At 43.9% G+C, this 15720-nt stretch overlaps 1 protein-coding gene across 2 annotated transcripts in view; it reads right to left on the minus strand.

Moving 5' to 3' along the window:
* Positions 1–15720, minus strand: part of SMG6 (SMG6 nonsense mediated mRNA decay factor) — a 231035-nt gene that overhangs the window by 163508 nt on the left and 51807 nt on the right. For both annotated transcript variants that reach the window (XM_024736579.1, XM_024736572.1), the window contains exon 10: positions 10415–10560. In XM_024736579.1, the coding sequence (XP_024592347.1) occupies positions 10415–10560 (146 nt within the window). The remainder of the gene's footprint in view (positions 1–10414; positions 10561–15720) is intronic.

Genomic DNA, 15720 nt, shown 5'->3' on the forward strand with positions numbered 1-15720 from the left:
TCCCTGGTGGCGCAGTGGTTAAGAATCCGCCTGCCAATGCAGGGGACATGGGTTCAAGCCCTGGTCTGGGAAGATCCCACATGCCGCGGAGCAACTAAGCCCGTGTGCCACAACTACTGAGCCTGCGCTTTAGAGCCCGCGAGCCACAACTACTGAGCCTGCGCGCCACAACTACTAAAGCCCGCACACCTAGAGCCCATGCTCTGCAACAAGAGAAGCCACCACAACGAGAAGCCCGTGCACCGCAATGAAGGGTAGCCCCTGCTCGCCGCAACTAGAGAAAGCCTGCACACAGCAACGAAGACCCAACGCAGCCAAATAAATTAATAATTTTTTTTTTTTAAAAAGGAAGAAGTAACCCTCAGACCCTTGATAAGACAGCTAGAAAACTGACTATATCAAACCCTGGGGCTGACTAGAAGAGAAAAAAATATTGTATTGAAAGTATAGACTATACACTAGCCCTCACAGGGGTGTGCAGCCTGAATTCACATTATCTGAGTGGTCCAAAAACCCTCAAGCAGATATTTTAATTAGAATGATCATTCTAGACTCCCCCCCACCAGGCTGTAGACAAAAGCAAACTCAAATCTTTTCTCCATTTTCATCCCAGGTCTCCAAGAGTTCCCACTTATGAAATCCCACAGAAAATAAGCAGATTACAGAAAAAAAATTAAATTACAGAGGCAACAAGGCACATATGCAACAACCAGCAGAAACAAGAGATGAGCAGAAACTCACCTAAAAGGACCCCTTGATCAGAGTCCATAAAATAACCAGGGTTAATACATTAAAAAATAAAAGACAAGCTCACAAATATGTTCAGGAAACAAGAAACTATAGAAAAAGAGCAGATTTAGGGGAAAAAAAACAAAAATGGAAATAAACATGTATAATTGAAATAAAATCTCAGCAAGGCATGTTTAGCAGATTAGATACAGCTAAGAAAAGATTCAGTGACAGAGTTAAGGAAATTATGAGGAATGCGGCACACACCAAAAAAGAGTCAGAAAAATGAAAGAGAGGTTTAAGAGACATGAAAGACAGAAGGAGAAGAGAAAGCACTGGCAGATGCAGTATTTAAAAAAAGAATGCTAAGAGTTTTCTACAACTGCTGAAATCAACTCACAGATACATGAAGCCCAACAAATCCTCGGCAGGAACAATTTTTAAATAAGTACAAACCTATTAGACAAATCATTACAACTGCAGAACATCAAAGCGTTTAAAAAAAAGCACCCAGGAAGAATAGATGACTTTTAAAAGGACAATTAGACTGATGGCTGACTTTTAATCAGCAACAGTAACAGCCCAGAGACAGTGAAATATCTTCAATGGGCTGAAGAAAAGGAACTGTTAACCTAGAGTTCTATTCCCGGTGAATAGAGATCTTTTAGGAATAGGGAAAATAAAGGCTTTTCAGACAAAATTTGAAAAAGTTTGTCATCAAAAGAATGTCACAATAAATTCTAAAGAATATACTTCAGGCAGAAAGAAAATGATCCCAGGGAATTCCCTGGTGGTCCAGTGGTTAGGACACTACGCTCTCACTGCCAAGAACCTGGGTTCCATCCCTGGTCGGAGAACTAAGATCCCACAAGCCACGTGGTGTGGCCAAAAAAAAAAAGTAAATGATCCCTGGTGGAGGGTCTGAAATGCAAAAAGGAATGAAAAGAAAGTAGTAAATATATAGGTGAGTCTAAACAAATATTTACCATAAAAACAACAGCAACAATAATAATAATGAAAAAACAGAAATGAAAACAGTAATACTTGTCTTGTAGGGTTTAAAAGGAAAAAAATAATTAAAACAGCTGACAAAGGCAGAATATAACCTGGGAAGATAAAGTTGGAAGAGAACAGACAGAATTTAAGTGTTCCAGGGTATCTGTATTATTTAGAAGAGTGAAAATGCTGAAAAACTTTTGACTTTTGGCAAGGTAAATATGCACGCTTTAATTCCAAGAGTAACCACTTAAAAAAAAAAAAGGAAACAAGTGGGGGGACGAGGAGGAAGAACAGGGGGAAAATCCAGAAAAAAGTAAGAAAGGAGAAAAAAAGAAACAGAATAGGTAGGAGAATGGAAAAGCACTGGGAGAAAATATTTGCAAAATATATATTTGATAAGGGGCTTATATTCAGATTATATAAAGAACTCTTAAAACTTTTTCAATAATAAAAACAACTTGGTTTTAAAAATGGGCAAGGGAATTCCCTGGCAGTCTAGTGGTTAAGACTCTGTGCTTTCACTGCAGGGGGCCGGGGTTTGATCCCTACTCAGGGAACTAAGATCCCACAAGCCACATGGCATGGTCTGAAATAAAATAAAATAAAACTAGAAAAAAATTTTTTTAAAAAGGGCAAAAATATTTAAATAGGCACAAAGAAGATATACAAATGGTAAGTAGGCACATGGAAAGTCATCATCCTTGGTCATTAGGGAAACACAAATTAAAACCAAAATGAAATAGCTCTGCACATCCACTAACATAGCTAAAGTAAGAAAGACGGACAATACCTAATGTTGGCAAGGATGCAAAGAAACTGGGACTCTCTCACACACTGCTGGAGGGAACGTAAAATAGTTCAACCGCTTTGGAAAACAGTTTAGCAGTTTCTTATAAAGTTAAACATACGTTTATGACCCAGGAAATCCACTCCTAGGTATTTACCCAAGAGGGATGAAAATCTATGTTCACAAAAAGACATTCATACAAATGTTCATGGCAGTTTTATTCATAGTAGCCCAAAACTAGAAACAACCCAAATGTTCGTCAACAGGTAACTAGATAAACAAAACTGTAGTATAGCCGTTAAGACAGAATACTATTCAGTAATACAAAGTAATGAAATACTGATACATATAACAACATGAATAAATCTCAGAAACATTACACTGAGCAAAAGAAGCCAGACACAGAAGAGTACACAATGTATGATTCCATTTATATGAAACTCTAGAAAAGACACATCCAATGTATGGTGACAGAAAGTGGATCAGTGGTTTCCTGGGGCCAGGGGTAGGGATAGAGATCAACTGGGATGGGCACAAAGAGAACTTCTTGGGATGACAGAAACGTTCTGTATCTTGACTGTGATGATGACTAGTTACCTGGGTATATAAATTGGCCAAACTCATTGAAATGCACACTCAAAATGGGTACATTTTAGTGTATGTAAACTTGACCTCAATAGAATTGATTTTAAAAAAATAGGATGGTATTACGTAACTGTCAATGGACTCAATGCTCATAATAGCCTCAAAGAGAAAACAACTCAAATGTCCACAAACAGAAGAATGGATAAACTGCAATAAATGAATAAAATGTAGTACTGCAGCAATGCAAAATGAATTAACTACAAACTACACACATTGACAGGGACAGATTCACAAACATTACCTGGAACAAAATAAGCCAGAGAAAAAAGAATATAAATAATATTATTAGCATGATTTCATTTACATGCAAGCAAAAGCAAACTATGTTCTGTTTGGAGGTATATACAATACTTAGATGATAACACTATAGAGAAAAGCTAAGGAATTAATTCCACAAGTCAGGATGATGGCTCCTGCAAGGGCGAGAGGGAACTACCGTGAGGATGAAAAACACAGGGAACAGTTCTGAGGTACTGACAATATTTTATTTCTTAACCTAGGTGCTGGCTGTATGTGCATTCACTTTATTGTTCTTTCAAATATTTTATACTTTCATACCCTTTTCAGTATGAATGACATACCCACCTTCCCTTCAGGCCAAAAAGAGAATCACAGTCTCATTTAAGAATGGCATGTGAGGGCTTCCCTTGGTGGCGCAGTGGTTGAGAGTCCACCTGCCGATGCAGGGGACACGGGTTTGTGCCCCGGTCCGGGAAGATCCCACGTGCCCCTGAGCAGCTGGGCCCATGAGCCATGGCCGTTGAGCCTGCGTGTCCGGAGCCTGTGCTCCGCAACGGGAGAGGCCACAACAGTGAGAGGCCCGCGTGCCGGAAAAAAAAAAAAAAAAAAAAAAAACGGCATGTGAAAAACCTCTTTTCAAAAAGCAAGGCGGATACTAGAAAAGATGGTGAAAATAAGCAACAATGTTCCTTAAAAGTACTTTTTTATTTTAAAGAGACACTACATATCCCAAGCAAGAGAAAGACTCAACACTTCTTTTACCAACTGGTCATGAAAAATGCTTTCCATTGTGAGGGGAGAGTGCCCTCACCTATGACAGTGGTAAACATGGACCCCAGACAACCCTGATTTGCTCAAACCATGTCCTTCTGCCAGCTTATTACCTGTGGCTCCACTTGAGCTTCAAGCAACTTAGGAGAATTCTGACTCCCTCAACTCCCTCATTTCTACTTCTGTTCCTCTTTTCAGATCAGACTCAAGGATCACTTTCTTCATCAAAGAACAGCAGCTGCTCAGATTGCGGGGGGAGAGGGGACGCGGGGTGGGATTCCTTGCTTTGTTTAGCTGTCTCAATTAGGTCCAAAGAAATTTTCGTGTGCCTTCTCATACAGAAGGCTTGACCCTTGAGGTGTAATTTACTAGCTGTGCAAGCTTGCTTAAGTTACTCAACTTTTCTGGTATATTTCTCACCACCTATGGAATAGGACACAAAATATCTGTCCCACCTGTCTCAGAGGGCTGATGGGAGAAATCAAATGAGAATACATATGTAGCAACTATAAAATGTCATCAGGTATTATCACAGTGTTGTTCTGTTGTTGTCATTACTGGCCACTACCTCTGAAAGCTACAATTCTTCCCCAGATCAACATTTAGTTGGTTAGGGTCCAAAGTACAACTTACTCCCCCTAACCCCCATCCCCAGAACACACTCATTTCCCCTGTGTGTTCAACAAATAGCACACATCTGGCCCGCGCCCTCCGTAAATTTAGAATTTTACTCCTCGGGAAAAGCTTAAAGAGAGAGTTCAGAAAAGGGAGCTGGAAGTCCTGCTGCCAGCATCAACCCTAACCCCTAATAATGTCTCCCTTTCAGAATAAGTCCATCCAGGAGGAAAAAAAATCAAATTGAGAAGCTATAAAGTGGCAACAGAGATGAGGTTTCTAGCCCACGTTAATGACCAGGCCACGATCGAATACTGCACTTCTGCACTGCAAGGCAAAGCAGCCGTGGACACCAAACCACACAATCACCTTGGGGCAAAACCAGAAATCATTTCGTCAGCCGACATGGTAAGAGGCTTAATTTCATTGATATGAGTGAATTTTCTCATTTCTTTAGCTTTTCACAACTGCTTCTCCTCCCTCAGCCTAAAGTAATGGATTCATTCTGAAAACAACAAGGACCCTGGAATTCAGAATAGGGAAGATAGGAAGATCCCTTGACAAACTCACTTCCTTAACTTTTTCTTCTTTTCCAGGGAATGCGGAGGGAAGAAGTCCGTGCTAAGCAGCCTGTTGATAGTTCTCTCTCCCCCAGAGGGATAGAGGGCATGGCTAAGGGATGCACCCTCCCCTGGCCTGCCTCCTAAAGCCTTGCCTCTTCTGACCTCTGAATCTATTTCTCACATAATTTGTCGGCCAAGCTGGCTGTTTCTTCGTTTACTTGCTCTAAACTGAGCAGTCCTGAAAACGAAGGTCAGGCAGTGCTGATTACCTGTAGAAATCTACCCACACAGATCCTTGAGGAGAAAGAGCCCAAGGGCTTCTACCACCAGGGATAGACAAGGAGGAAGGAGAGGGGCGGTTTACACAGCTAAACTCAAGCCTAGCCCTTTATGAAAGGTGGATTTCCTGTACAGCTGTCCTGACAAGCAGAGGATTACGCACTTCACATATTCTGCTTGGCTAAGAGAGTCAGACAGAAGTGAATTGTCACAGAGGAGCAAACTGCTTTACTTAGTAGGTCTCTAAGGTGGTTATATGCCACAGACAAAGACATTTTGGTTGTGAACTGAACTTCTCAACCGGAGTCAACCTGCATACACAACCACAGCGTGAAGGTGTGTGGTTCCCATCTCAAGCATCCCACACACTGGGGTTAAGCTCTATCTGTCCCATATTAACAGCTGCGATTCTCTATCCCTCTGGAGGCATGCACGTGGCACTCCCTCCTACCACCTCCCGCAATTCAGGGTTACTAACAAACCATAAAAGCAAGCATAAATGATAAAGAAAGGAATGCCAGCCTAGCCCTGCCTCAATCCCAGGCCCTAAATGTTCCCTAAGAACAGGGAGCACAAGCAGTGTCTCTTGGGTGCCCTCTTGCTGCCACCAGGGCTTTTCTGCAAGGCTGCAGTGGAGGCCTATTCTATGAACTGGTAGGGGAGGAAAAAGAGGAGGAAAAAGAGGGGGAAAAAGAGGGGGCCAGGGCACAGAAAAGGGAAGTTATTCCAGTGGTGGCCAATGAATAACATCCAGTGATTTATAGGAAGTATAATCCAATAATACAGTAAAATAAAACAGTGTGTGTGCCTGAGATGGTTTTGATTCCAGGAATTATAAAACATATTTTTTAAAAAGACAGAGACAGAGAGAGAGAGAGAGAGAGAGAGAGAGAGAGAGAGCGCAAGAGGGGGAGAAAAAAAGGGGGGAAAAAAAGGGGGCCATATTGGAGCAAATTGGGCACAGATGGGGGGTGCAATGGGGTTTCAGTGATGCCCTACCACAAATATTGCTTCAATTATTCCTCTTCAAGAAACTAGAGTTTTATTTCCTTAAATTACAGAATTTTTTAAAAAATTAAAATTCTTAGAGTGCTTGTGGTTGAGATCAACCATTCCCCCTCCAGCACCACATCAGCCAATCAGATGGCTACTGAAGTGTTAAATGCTGAGGCACATGGAGAAGGCCCCGTTTCTCCCTTCAGGAATGCTGCAGAGAGATCACCAACTGTGACATCACTCTGGGAACCACCTATCTCACCACCACCCATCACTCGCCAAAGGGTAATTTTGGACAAAGGCCAGGAAGGAAACACACTGTTCAATGAGGGCTGGCCTGCCCAGAACCTGGCCTTCCTCATCCATGCATTCAATGAATACTTACTGAGTGCCTAAGAAATACCAGGCACCATGCTCATGGCCCCAAACACCCCCCAATTTATCTGTCCCCAACCACTTCAGTGTAGGTATTAGGATTCTAGACTCTCTGTAGTCCCACTGAAGTAGGTTTTTTGCATAGGGCCCATATGAGGGGAGGAGATAAAGGTATCCCCACCAATAGCCCTGAACTTATGAGTTTTAAGATCACTGCTGAGACCTGAAAGTTTAGTTGGTTAAATGATGTGGCAAAACTCATTTTCCCTTATTGGAAGGGGGACAAATCTCACAACCTCTGCCTCCCTGAGCTCCAGGAAAAACTATAACCTAGAAAAGGGGAAAGATGCCTGTCATTCACCACCATCTAAGTTTTTCCCCTCCGTTTGGCTTGTGAGGTGTCCAAAGCTTTAAAACAGTTCTATGTCTCTTGACCCCAAGGAAAGCACATTTGAAAAGTAATCACACTAAAGTGTTTGTAACGGTATCATTTCCACCCTGGACTACTGGTATTTTGAAAAGAGGGCTTATACAAGGGTAGCATCAAACACACACAAAAAAGAATCAGAGGCATCAGCAAAGGATGTACTTTTTAGTAAGGACGTCCCTGTTGCCCTCCTTAAGTACCACATCTACAGGGAAGGGTCAAGCACAGACTGAGAGGATTCTGACTGCTTTGGGGGGCCACAGATCACCGCTGTTTCAGGCTGGAACGTTCCTTCTCCACAGAGTCCAGGAACTGACATATGCAAACACCCACCCAGAAGGACACGTCCAAGAAGGAACGGAAAGAAAAATGATGGCCCAGATGTTCTGTAACTTGCAGTGACTGCCAAATCACCACAGACCCCAAGCACCGGGGAGGGCCAGGCAGCAGCAGGCCCTTGCTTCCTGGTTTCAGACAGCCAGGGTCCCGCGGCTGGGTGGCGACTCCGACAGCAAGCAGACTGGCCTGGAGAGAAGCCTTCAGAAGGGCACCGGCTGACGGGACTTGGGGGCTGAACACTCAGGGCTGATTTATCACTTCCTTACTCATAAAAATGTGATTCAAACTGCTGCTGATTAGTGAAGGATTTAAATCTTTACCCTCTCCCCAACCCCCTTCCCTCTCCACCCCCGGCACAGATGCTGCTGCTCAGCCACAACACCCCCTTCTTGCCACTGTCCGTGCAAGCACAGCACAGGGGCCCAGAGAAGATGACTCATGTGCTGGGAAATGGAAAAGCGCATCTTCCCACCAGCCAGCTCTGCTGAGTGCTCTGCTCACCCCTCTCCCAATGGCAGCCCACACAGTGGGGTCTGGACGGCCGCCTCAGCTGCACACCGGGGACTTGGCAGCACGTCCACAGAGCGCTCTGTCCTGGCTGAGTGTTATATCCTGTGGCCCAGGCTGTTTTCCCTGAAACACCCTGGGAGCTTCTGACCACCTCAGCTCATACTCCTCTCAGCCCCAGCTGCCCCAGGGAGGTGAGCGCCAGGACAAAGCCAGAACCAGTGGTAGGGTCTCACGCACGGCCTGCGACATGTCCTTCCTGGCTATCAGGTCCTCATTATGACCGACCATGGAAAAGAGTCCTAGAAAAAGTACCCTGGCCTCAAAAGGGGAACCACTTACTTCCTTCTTTCTCTGTTCTCACCATCTCACCTTCCTTTCACCCATATTTTCTTAACTTTTACTTTACAACAGCTCCAGGAAAAGGACTCACTGGTGGCCTATGAAAGGGCCAACGTATTCCTTTCCATGGAGCAGAAGTTGCTGACAACAGATGCTCCACAGGCAAGAGCTGCGGGGTCTTTACATCCCCACCTCCAGGTCACTCGATGCAGGAACAGTGCCTTGGCAGAGGCTGCAGCCCTGTGACAGGCAGCTTGCTGTTGTTAGAGGGAGTCAGGAAAGTGAAGAGGAAGGCACCTCGGGAGGCCCCATTCCCTGAGTCCAGTGAGCTTCCCACTTGGTAGCCCAACCAGCGGAGTAACGATGAAGGGATCAATCTCCCTGCCCTCTGGACTGACGGCCTCACCACACTTTACAAACTTTATTTCCTCATTCCTGGAAACCTCCACTGCCCCTCAGGACTGCATGCTTCCTCAGAACTGTTCTTGGGAATATTTAGCCAAGTTCAAAATGGCACTTAAGCCTCTGCATCTCACCTTCTTCTGGGAATTCTAAGTGCTGCAGCAGGCAGCGTGAAAGCAGAAAACCCCTTAGGATTCAGATGTGATTGAAAACCCAGGCAAACTAGCAGAGGACCTTGCAGAGTCCCAGGAGGAGCCAAGTTTCAAGGAAAAGTGCAGAATACCCACTCATCAGGGGAGAACACCCCCCTGCAGCAGGCTGAAGCATAACCTAAATACAAATGGGAAGGGAAACAAATCAGCTTCGGAGTGAGAAATCACTAAGCAAAGGTGCGATGAAAGAACTAGTGATCCTCTGTCCAGAAACACCAGGTCTGTTTTACAACGGACTCTCCATAGGGTAATTCCCGCTTCTTGGCATTTCAGATGATAAGCTTCCAGCCCTGAGACCAGACACTCTCTGCCAGTGCTCTGAAATGATTCTTTGGCAGCAAGGACCAAGTCTCCTTTGCAAACAAACACACAAAATAATGTCACCTCCATGCTACAGATTTCCATCAAGTCAAACCCCATCATCCTTACCTCAGTGGGGTGGAGGAAAGGGAAGGGGAGGGGAGGGATCCGGTAACATCCTTCAACTGTGACCTGGTCATCAGAACATTTAAAAATCCTGCCAATCAGCACCACCCCCCATTTCTCCTACCCCAGCCCCCACCTCATGTTAAAAAACCCCCAGTGTTCAGAAAAGCATTTCGGAATGCACACTAGTACATTTGCCAAATTCTGGGCCTGGTGATTTTTGTGCTTCCAGATTTGAGTCACCAAAGCTCATCGATTCTCTGTTCTTACTCCCTGGCAGACTCCCACAAGGGATATCCCATAGGGAACTAGACTTTTCCATATTGAACAAACAGGGTACATGAGTCCAGAAACAGCTATTCCCAATCCCTGCCAAGCGTATGGTCTCTGCAATGAAACATTTCAGCAATGCCTCCCCCCCTGGGAGAGGCTCTGGGTCTGCAGCCTCCAAAAGGCCTTGCTGCTGCCTTTAGCATGGCCAGATGTGCAACAGCATCTCTGGGTTTGCAAATTAAGCTCTATACCCATGATTCCCTCCAACCATCCCACCCAAGCACTAGAGAGTCACACAGATTTCAGAGAGTAAATTAAAGATCTGAAAGGCAACGGGGGAAAAGGGTGTGTGTGTGTGTGTGTGTGTGTGTGTGTGTGTGTGTGTGTGTGTGTGTGTTTTGGGGGGACTGTGTAGTGGTATGGTAGCATGGGAAAGAAGCTAGATTAATCTTTATCTGTCTAGATAAAGAAACTGGACATTCCTTACCTTTCAGTTGGGAGTTGTGTACAGCAAACATGTTGATGGTCATAAGCTGCAGCATGCGGGTACTTCCAATAGGAGAGGGACTACGTTGCAGCAACACCTGGAACTCCTTGAGGACCTTCTCAGCCACTGCAGGGAATGTCTCCATCCTACAAATACAGCCAGCCCATCAGCGAGGCACATCCCCAAGAGAACTCGGCGTACACACACACACACACACACACACACACACACACACTCATTCTCTCTCTCTCTCTCTCTCTCTCTCTCTTTCTCTCTGCGCTCCCCCCTCCCGGAAAAGCAGATGGCTAACGCCTAGGACATTTCTTTGCTACTTTCACAAACCTTCCTAGCACCCTAAGGTTGTGAACAAATTTAAGAGAAAGAAGTTCAGAGTTTAGAGATGGAAATAACTCAATTTTTGGACAAATCGCCATGAGTTTTCATGCTTTGGTATGCTATTTCCTAACCTCTGGCAATAACTGGATTCAAGTTGAAATCAAAGTTTCTCTCTGAAACAATCAGTTTTTCTAAATAGTGAACAAATTTCCTTTAAGCTCTAAGACTGGCATATTCCCCAAACTCTCTGGTATGAAAACCATATTCTATGAAGAGGTACGTGAATCTAAAGATTCTTCACTCGAAGCTTTACTTCAGAAAACCAGACGCAGTTCTGCTGCCGTCTACTTAGGGACTCTCACACTAATCGCTCCACCTGAGGATCCCAAATCTCCCCTGGAAGAATCCCTCGACCTAGGGCCCTGATGATCTGTTTCGGTCTTTCCTGTGTTGCTGTCCTCCTCCCTCTCACAAGCCTCTGCTCATCAGGGTCTGTATGTTTTCAGGCCAGTGGAAATATAATGCCCTGGCCAACTGCCACTCCCAATACAGGAAGAGCCTGTAATGTAGGGAGGTAGAAATCTAGCCAGTGACCCAGGGCTCCTAAAGAGAGGTCATTCAAACCAATGCCTGCCAAAAGTGGCCACAAACAGTGGTGCATGCCTGGAGCTCCTCTGGCAACAGGAACAAACCACAGCTGAAGTCCTCAGAAATAAAAAGCAAATTTGAACTTGGTGCTAGAGAGAGAAACCAGGCACACGGGCCTTAGGGCCATGCCGAACAATTCGTGGTCAGCAGAGTATCTTTTATCCATCCTCAACGCCCCCCCACCCTCAAAAACAAACATACTGCTTGTGATACACTGTGGGGTGGGGTGAGGGAGAGCTCCAGCCTGGATTAATAAATAGTTTCTGGAAAGCCACAGGGAAGGGAATCCTCCTCAAAAGATGCAAAACCGTTTCAAGTCCTAGGGAAAGGTGCTTCTACTTTCACCTGAACCTTTCCCCGCTGAGTAGTACCTTCCTCAGGTCAGAAAACTCCAGAGCTTTCTGGCCTCCTGGCAATCTTCATTCCTTGCCCTTGGAGGCAACTCCTATGACTGACCTCCTAGTACCCAGAAGTCATGCCACAGTTATGGGTCAATTACAGTTTATACTCCAGTGCCCTTCTCTGCTGAGCTGCCCTCATTTTCATTGGCACAAAACATGCCAGGCTTTCTTCCCCCCACATGCCATTTCAAATGCCACTGCCACCACCCAACAACAACAACAAAACAACCGAAACACACTCTTTCACCCCCCCTCTAAAATATTCCAGAACCATTAAAACTCTTGGTCAGTTTGGAATGGCAGACAGTGATATGTTTGAGGCTGGACTGGATCCATTTTTCCCCATGGGCTATAACAAAGGTTTCATTTTAAATCTTGACACTGTGCAGCACTCTTTCTGGTAGAGGTGGGGAGGGGGGCTAGCACTTCTCGTTACGAGAATAGCAGAGTTCACTCTGCTTGAAAAGCAGCCACACTGGGCAAGTTTCAGAGCCATGTGTCTCCGTGTTGAAAGGCGGTAGAGAGCCAACACAGAACGACATGACAGAAGTGTCACGTGGGACAGTCTTGCTTCGAGGCTGTGTCTGAGGAAGCCTCTTCCCTGGATGGGAATTGAAACAGATCCATTAACACTCCCTAGGTCAGAATGAAGTCTCAAAAGAGCACCAGGCCAAATGTCCACATCTTCTTTTTTTCGAAAGTTAAAAAAAAAAAATCCCCCGTTCGCCTTTCAACTAGTTCAACATGATTAAAACGAAAGAAAAAAAAAAAATCAAATGCATAAGTTAGAGTAACTTCAATTCTGAGATATGAGGAAAGATGGCATTCTCAGACAAAAATCAGTTTTGTTAGGCCACAACTGAAGGACACACAGATAAAAGATTCTTCCTCAGAGCTCAATAACAGCGTTTCTGGTGCCCAGTTTCGTAACCAAAATGATGCCTGTTTTTGGCCTCAAGTTACCTGTAAGTAGTTTTCTTTCTTTCTCTTCACTCCACCCCATATTGCAGAACGAAAATTATACTAAAACTGAGATAATGACAGTATACAATTTGTTTAGGAAAAAAACCCACAAAATAAAATTATGGTTTTTATGGCTACATATGTAAGTATGTAAATATAGTAAAAAGGTCTGGAAGAATACATAACCTGATGTCCGGCATTATCTCTTTGGAAGGCACAGGGGTTGGGGGAGAGTTGAAAGAAATTTTAGAAAAGAATGTTATACTTTTATAAGGAGATTTTATATATTACTTATGTAATAATTGTAAAAGTTTTAGGCAAGAAGCAGCAGCAGTAGTAGCAGCAGAGGAAGAGGAGAGAAAGCATAAAAAAACGGCAATTTATAACAGCCCAAAATTGGAAGCATGCTAAAACGCCCAACAACAGCCGATGATGAAAATGGCACATCCATACAACTGAATTCTATTTTTTAAAAGCTGTATTAGATTTTTTAATCATGTGGGAGAAAGTCCAACATATATTAAACGTGGACAGTTTTAAAGTAGTTTAACGCGATCCCTTTTTATACATATTTGTAGAAAATAAATAAGAAAATGTGTGTGCGTGATGTATAGAAAAGAAGATAAAATATACACCAAGTGTTAGTGGTAGATAGTCGTCTCTGGATAGTGAGAATAACTTTTTATTTCTTCTTGTTGCTGGTTTTTCTAAATATTTTACAATAAGCACTGTATATAGTAAAAAGATTTCCCCTACAATGAATACTTCTGGCTTTTGTATATAATACATTTATAATTTTAAAAAAATCAAGACACAAACATTATATTCTTAACAATTCAGAGTCCAAAATAAACATGAGCCTTTGAATTCCAAGAGATCTTGAAGCTGTGCAAATAGCATGACTCGGCAAGCAAGTAAAAACTAAAGTGGTAACTTCAACCTAGGCTATAATGGGAAGCAAAATTATTCTGTTTGTCACAAATCAAAAGTCTACAGGCTGCCGGCTTCCCGACCTCTCTCAGAGGAGTCTGAGCACAGGTCTGATCTGCCTCTCCTGGGGAAAGCCAGTGTCTGTCAGGAGCCACACGGCACCCTGACCTATTCCCCTTCCTGAGCCTGAGAGGATTCCGGCCCCATCCTTTAAAGCTGCAGAAGGTACGGTCACTTTCAGGATACGAGTTTCGCTGGCTAAAGTGACTGCTTTCTGAAGTGATCTCCAGAGATACCTTGTCTCATTTGAATGGTAGTTTCAAGAAACCATTCTTTCAGACAATACTGGGACCTAGACCCGTGAGTGACTCAGATAGTGACTAACGGGGCCGGACCCAACCTCTCATATGCTGGGGAACACAGCTGGGCCAGACAACATTCTCTGCAGAAAAGAATCAGGCTCCCTAACTTTTCTTAACACCTTAATTTTTAAAAACTGAACAAGATAGGAGCGAACCAGTAGCAAAAAACAAAACAAAACAACTAAGCCGTTTGACAGGGTAACATGGAGGGGAAAAAAGTCATAGTGCTACAGAACATAAGGACTGGAACAGACCTTGGAGATCATCTATTTAAACTACTGATAAGGAAACCAGAGCCCACAGAGGCTCTGACTTGTTCCCTCTCGAGGTCTTAGAACTAGTCAGCGGAGAAAAACAAACTCTTTTTGGCACTTGATTCCATCTAACACTCCGCACCTCTTTTTCGCTGGTTGCTGAGAGGAAGGAGACCAGCGTGGCACACATTAGGCCCTCAAGCGTACGCGGATGCAACGGAGAACACGGGGCACGGACAAGATGAAGACTGGGAGAGCCACGGGGGGCTTTTCTCAGCAGGCAGGCGGGACAGTGGATGTGTCTTCAGCTGCTCCCCATTACAATCTCCTCACTCTTAATTCGTTTTCAACGCCTCCCACATTTCACATCTTCTTGGTAATTAGGCAGCAGTCCATGTTGTTGTGTGTGGCTCGGGCTCATTGCTTTTCTAGTCTTACAGACTTCTATACTTCTTTTTTTCCAATAGAAAAATTATTGCTGTTTCTGCCTTCCAGAATAAATATGGGGCTCAATTCTCTTTTTACCTCTAGGAGAGCACAAGAGGAGTACTCACCGAGGGGCTGGGGTGCCTAGAATTTACGTACATTTTCCTCATATGAACACTACGACGACTCGCTGTTCATGAAGGTGCAACTAGACTGGCCTTATCTTTTTGCCAACAGAATATGTTATATGCAGAAATGGAAGAGATCTTGAAAAATAATCTGGACCACAGCAAACCACCTCTGACAAATGAGATAATCTATTTGCTCGCAAAGGCTTCCAGAGAAGAAAATTCCTGAACGTCTTCCCTCTGTGAAATCTTCTTACACCTAACCCAAACCTCTCCAGCTGCAACATAAGCCTATTGTATTTTTCTCTTGCTGTCATCCTAAAGAAGTCAAAACTATTTGGTTATGACCCTAATATTTAAACACAGTTAGGGTACCCCCAACAGCTGTCTCCAAATAAAACTTTTTTTACCTTATTTTTTATTTTTTGCGGTACGCGGGCCCCTCACTGCTGTGGCCCCTCCCGCTGCAGAGCACAGGCTCCGGACGCACAGGCTCAGCGGCCATGGCTCACGGGTCCAGCTGCTCAGCGGCATGTGGTATCTTCCCAGACCGGGGCACGAACCCGCGTCCCCTGCATCGGAAGGCGGACTCTCAACCACTGCGCCACCAGGGAAGCCCTACCTTATTTTTTTAAAGATTAATTTGTCCTCTCAGAAATCAATTTCTAGCTTTTTAATCATTATTGTGATCCTTTCTCAAACTTCCTTCAAAATATCTTAATATGAGAGTTTTAAAAAGGGGAAAAAATAAGGTTCTAACTAATGCTTAAACTGATTTAAAATATATATATATATATGTGTGTGTGTGTGTGTGTGTATATGTGTATATATATATATATATATATATATATATATATA

This window comes from Neophocaena asiaeorientalis, unplaced genomic scaffold (assembly GCF_003031525.2).
Source record: "Neophocaena asiaeorientalis asiaeorientalis breed wild unplaced genomic scaffold, Neophocaena_asiaeorientalis_V1.1 scaffold129, whole genome shotgun sequence".
Lineage (NCBI taxonomy): Eukaryota > Metazoa > Chordata > Mammalia > Artiodactyla > Phocoenidae > Neophocaena > Neophocaena asiaeorientalis.